The sequence below is a fragment of the Tiliqua scincoides genome, chromosome 1 (genome assembly GCF_035046505.1).
Source record: "Tiliqua scincoides isolate rTilSci1 chromosome 1, rTilSci1.hap2, whole genome shotgun sequence".
NCBI lineage: Eukaryota > Metazoa > Chordata > Lepidosauria > Squamata > Scincidae > Tiliqua > Tiliqua scincoides.
The window spans coordinates 32,019,072-32,024,967 of NC_089821.1; the positions used below are offsets into that span (position 1 = coordinate 32,019,072).

The window sequence follows — 5,896 nt, forward strand, 5'->3', positions numbered from 1 at the left end:
AGCGAGCAGATTCCTATTCCCAGCTGTGTCAGACCTAAAACCTAACCAAAACAGTTTTCCTACTTATTTTTCTAAGACACTCAATAAATCACACAGGGTCCCAAAACCTCAAGTGGACAAAGGCCCCCTGTGACATCACCTCAAGAAAAGTGAGACTATTAGAGAGGACACAGGCAGAAAAGGAACAGCAAAGCAAGGAGGGAGGCGAGGAATGCATGACTACCACTACAAGAGAGCTCCAGTTATGTTCCTGGCCTTAATCAAATCCATTCATGTATTCAGCATCTCTCATAATCCAATCAAGTTAATATTCCATCTCCCTTATGAAGCAATTTTTTCCACTTGCTTGCAGCTTTCTCCCCACCCCCTCCAGCATCATCCGCTCAAGATTATTGTCTCATTTCCGACTAGTCTTGCCTACATATAATTTGAACAGTCACCCATCACCAAAAAAGAAGCCCATGTTTCTTTCTGAAAGGTGTAATTATCTAGGCTTGGCTCTGGCACTGTTGCAGAGAGGATATATAACCCATTAAGTAGTTGAAAACTGCCATTGTGTTGATACTTCCAGAAGCCCTTAAGCAGAAGGGAATCCTTAGATGCTTGTAGTACAGACCTTTGGCTCTTCCCAGCAGTTTAAAATTTATGCCAGCGCTATATTATTTAAATGTATTTTCATTAGGTGAATGGATCTAAAACCTTGCATCAGAGAAGAATTGCAAAACTCATTATGACAAAGAGTGCTAAAAAGAATTACACAGTTAAATTGTATATTATCATGTAAATGGCAAAGGAACACCCCACGGGACTCTGTGCATTGTGCTGAGTGATAAAAAGCTGGGAGCTATAAATAAGAGTCAAATAAAGAGCCTTGTCAGTTAAAGCAGTGGAGTGAAAGAGTCTTCCAGGGCAGTTACAAGGACTGAGAACAATACTTAGTTAAGAGCCCTGTGCGGTTGAAGGGGGCAGTTTCCAACATTTGTAAAAACCATTGTTCTCTGAGTATCAGAAGTAATTATAATCAAGATGATTCAGACCAACCCCATCATTTGAAGGAAGTACAGCTACTAGAGAGGGTGCAAGCTCTTGGCAATGGGGGGTTTACAATGTTCTCAGCCTCAGAATGATGTCAGCTGAGCTTGCTTATCTGGTATCTACAGAATGCACTTTGGCCTCTGCTCTACAAAAAACAGACAGATGTAGCAGATTACTTTCCTATCTGATAAAGCAGTTCAGGGGATTATGCTGTCTTGTGTAGCTGTGGTCTCTGTTTCTTTGCACAGACCTTCTTCTGCAAGGCAGGGTTACTTAAAAACAACATTTCAAAGCTGCAAGCCCCATCCTGGTGACAGCTGATGGCCCTACATGGGGATATCTAGCCCACATCTGATATCTAGAGCCTCCTTACGTAGGAGGGAATAAGCATCTGCACTAGAAGACTGGTACATTCATGGTTCTCCCTTGCTAAATTGGGGCATTGGAAATTTGAATTGAAGGGCAGTTGATTTCAGCTTCCGTGCTCACTCCTGAGATGAACAGAAATGAAGAATGACTAACAGCACAGTCCTAGACATTTACTCAGAGGTAATTCTCACTACTTTCTAAGTGTATTGAGGATTGCAAATACAATCCTAAAATATTTTAAGTGTGTTTAGGATTGAAAATACAAAGTGTATTATGGCATCTTAAAGACAAATGCACTTATTAAAGCTTATTATCAGATGCAGGAAGTGGGTTCCAGTACCTGAACACTTATACTTTAAATAAATTTGTGGCCCTCGAACTCTTTGTTGTTTTTGCTGTGACCAAATTATACAGCTATCCCTTTGGAAGGAAAAATAAAGTTTGAAATGATTTTGACATGAAAAACAACCTGAGCTTTTCCATTTGTTATTGGTTTCCCAGAAACCAAAATGGAAAGGGAATTAACAGCTGTTGAATATGACAAATGCTCTCAGAGAGATGCTCTTGTTTTTGTTAGTGCTGTTAACAGGTTTTTCCCCCCCCCCCCCCAGTATTAGGATCAGCCAGAAGGGCTAGTTTGTGTTGAAACTTGAACTGACTGTAGTTTTGTTTTTAAAAGACAGAATTATTTTCCTGTAAATTTGTGCAGGAATAGACACAGAGCAACAATAGCTACAAGGCACATAACGTCATTTCTTACTTGCTGAACAGAGGACTGGGGGCATGCTTAAGCAAAGCGAGAACTTGCAAAATTAACACTGAAGATGAGATTCTGTTCTCTCTCACCCACATATGGAGCAACTCTACTCAGTCAAATGGAGTTAGTGCAAGAAAAAGAACATCCGCTGAGGATGAAAGGAAGAAAAAAATAAAGTCAGCAAAAAAATAAAGGTTACTACATAAAATAGCAAAAATCAAAACCTTAAGCACAAAAAAGGCAAAACATTAACACTTTTTACTGAAATATCCATTTCTTTAGTATGTTACAGAAGAGCTTAAGAACATACATCATGTACCTAAAATGCAGACTTTTTAAAATAAAAAAGTCCTTTTATAAAAAAATAAGAAAAGTTAAAGTAAAGTGCATGAAATTGATCCCCCCCACCCCCACCTGATTAATGCTTCAAAAATTTACTACACTGACAATACTATAAACCTGGGAATCTTTTCTCCTGTGTCACCCCATTAGTCAATTATTTTACTGTACAGTAGTAGTTACATATAAAACAGACACACCAAGAAACCAAGGAATTTTGCCAAATGCCTCTCTCTGCAGTTTATGCGCACTTATCAACTTTGACATTATTTCCGTCCACCATGGCAGGGAAGATCCACACAAAAAAAGTTATTCCTTGGTGGTCACCTTTCCTAATCCACAGTCTCTGATTATTGTGGCATCAACTATTGGACTATGAATGCAATTAGGTTTTTAGAGTAAACAATATGTATATTTTTAGTGAGTGTGGCAGAGAATACAGTACTTGTGTGTGCCTACTGATCCCCACTGGGAGAAAAAAGTAGTTGGTCCCTTTTCAACTACGGACAAGAGCATCTGTACAGAGCCTTCTCATACAATGAATTCTTAAGAGACCCCTAAAATTCATTTGTGGGGCGGGGGAGGGGGGAAACACACTCTGAAAAAGAGAAGCCCAGTGTGCAACTAATACAGTGAGATATATTGAAAAAATATTTATTACATTTCTGTCTTGATCTTTCATGGGGTTCCCTGTGGTCTCCAAAAGTAGAGACTAGACAGGTTCACACCCACCTAGCTTCACACCTGTAGCATCAGATGCTCCCAGACCATTCACAGACCATGTCCTTTCTGAACATGAATGAATTACTCCTGACCAAAACTGTGCAGAAAGCAGGCTGCTTCCTGGTCTACTCTTATCATGGACCATAGTGCAGAGGAGGTGAATCAGGACCCAAAGTTACACTGGATGCCTGGAAAGGCATAACATAACGTCACCCTCATTTTAGTGCATCCCTCTCAGCCTCCTCCTCCAGCAGAGGGTATTGAAAACTGCCCAGCAAGAGGTTTGACTCAGATTTAACCCACAGGCTGTACACATTTGATCCCTGTTGCATATATGCAACGTTGGGCAGAAATGGCTTAACACATGTCAGACAAAGGAAGCCGCATTGTGCGGATGGCCTGGATCCCCATGAGTAAAAAGAACAAAAGCCAGGGAATCAGGCCCTTGCTTCCTGGTGCATCTCTCCCCCCAAGACTCTGCATCAGGATGGAGTCCCTTGTCCACAGGACTGGCCACATGTTCCTATGCCAGCTGGGTCATGCGCTCTGCCCCGAGGAGCTTGCCAACCATTTCCCTCCAGAGTTGGTGCCAGGGGAGGTGCAGTTTGTAGGGGAAAGGCAGCCCCCCCCCCACTCCCGGGTGCCCTGCCTGTGCCATCCAGCCAGTCCTCATCTGGGTCGGACAGGGAGGTGGTCACCCCAGAGCGGCGGCGCGGGCTTTGCAGTGCAAGATGTGCCTGTGGACGAAGTCGACGCGCTCCTGCAGCAGCCGCGCCTGCTGCTCGGAGAGGAAGCCCAGGCCGTCGGCCAGGGGCTCGCGGGTCCGGTAGAGCCGCAGCAGCTCGGGGGCGGCGTTGCGCAGGCGGTGCAGCTCGCGCACCCTCTGGGCGGTGGCCTCTCGGAAGACGCAGACGGAGCGCAGCAGCGGCTCGTTGTAGCGGTCCCACATGGCCAGCAGCCGGTAGCCGTGCGCCAGGCCGGCCTCGTTGTCCAGGAAGACCAAGCCCCCGTCGGGCCCGCGCTGCAGGTTGCTGGTGGCCCGCTGCATCACCCGCGCGTCCCACTGCAGGCTGAACAGGTTGCTCACCAGCCGGTCGAAGTTGGCCGTCAGGTAGTCGAAGAGGATCAGGTCGCTCCACTGCACCAGCTCCACCAGCTGCTCCCGGCTCAGGCCCCGCAGCTCCCTCGCCGTCAGGGGCTGCAGTCTCCGGCCCTCCCCTGCCCCTCCCCCTGCTTCTACTCCTGCCCCAGCCTCTGCCCTAGCCCCTACCCAAGCTTCTGCCCCCACCCCTGCCCCTGCCCTCCAAGGGGCAGGCGCCACCACGTCGGTGAGGTTGTCCACCCAGCGCGCCAGGCTCACCACGGCGCCCTCGCTCCAGTGCGCCCCGCGCAGCTCCTCGCGCACCGGCGCCCACTGCCCCCCGCGGGCCTCCACCCTCGACAGCGCCAGCGGGGGCAGGCGCTCCTGGATGCCCAGCAGCCCGGCCAGGTGGTAGGAGAGCGCCTCGCCCTGGATCTGCTCCGGGTTGATGCCGTAGCGCACGCAGGCGCGGCTGCCGTCCGAGAGGCGCGCCAGCCGGTTGGAGCTGCGCCCGCAGCCGCCCCTCTCCAGGGACACGACGCGCTCCCGGCGGGCCGCCCGCAGCCACGAGGCCGCCTCCTCCGCCGAGAAGCCCCGCGGCACCTGCGCCTCCAGCGCCCGGCTCCAGAAGATGCCCCCGCGCACCGGCTCCAGCCTCTCCAGCCGGGGATGCTCCGGAGCTGCCGGCGGTGGCTCCTGCCCGCTCTCGTCCGGCAGCGTCAGCAGCGCTCGGAAAGTTTTCTGGGCGGCTGGGCCGGGAGGGCGCAGGGGAAGGCGGCTGGGGACCACCGGGGGCTCTCCAAGCCCCGCTCCGCCGGGCTCCACGAGCCTCCCGCTCCACAGCCCCAGCAGCGCAGCCCCAGCCAGCAGCCAGAGCGCGGCCACCGAGCCCAGCCCGGCCAGACCCGCTCGTGGCATCCTCCTCCTCGGTGTCTTCAGTCCGGGACCGTCTCTAGCCCAGCCCCGCCGCGCCCCCGATCAGGGCAGCAGCCTCGGCGCATGGTGGCTGCGGCTGCAATCCCAGCCAGGCTTACACGGGAGCAAGCCCCACTGGCTAGAACGGGGCTTACTTCTGAGCAGACGCGCACAGCCTGTCCCCAGCCCAGAGGGTCCTGCAAGGCGGAGAGCCCCGATCTCAGCCGGCGGCACCGGTGTTTGCACCCAAAACCCTCCAGCGCTTGAAATTCACCAGCCCGGAGACCACGTGGGGAAGCGGAGGGGGGGCAGCGACCCAGCCCACCGCCCAGCATGGCTCGCCACTTAAAGTGGCAACGTCCCTCCACGGGCAGGGTGGGTCCCCCCTCGTCTGGGAGTGGTCGTCCATGGGGAGCGCTGGCAAGAAATGGGGGACCCCCCCTTTGATATCGCCCTTGACCTCCTCCCTACTGGCTGCTGATGCCAGCCTCTCAGTGATGCCCACCGGAGGGGTGGGAAAAGCAATGGGCTACCTCCGACTGCGCCTCCCTCCTCCCACCCGGTTTGGGGAGCACAAAGGAGTCGGCAAGCTGGGAAGAAAAGATGGGAGCTAGCGAGGCACGCTGCACCGATTTGCAAGCACGCAATCCTAGCCAGGTCTACTCAGTAGTAAGCCG

The 5,896-nt window shown here is 51.6% G+C and overlaps 1 protein-coding gene across 1 annotated transcript; it reads right to left on the minus strand.

Moving 5' to 3' along the window:
• Window positions 1-3,117: 3,117 nt before the first annotated feature.
• On the minus strand, window positions 3,118-5,320 carry FJX1 (four-jointed box kinase 1). The gene is made up of 2 exons (XM_066611016.1): window positions 4,494-5,320; window positions 3,118-4,421 (listed from the first exon to the last, which is right to left on the minus strand). The coding sequence occupies exons 1-2, from the start codon at window positions 5,220-5,222 to the stop codon at window positions 3,918-3,920; spliced, it is 1,233 nt and encodes a 410-aa protein (XP_066467113.1). The 5' UTR covers window positions 5,223-5,320; the 3' UTR covers window positions 3,118-3,917.
• Window positions 5,321-5,896: the final 576 nt, after the last annotated feature.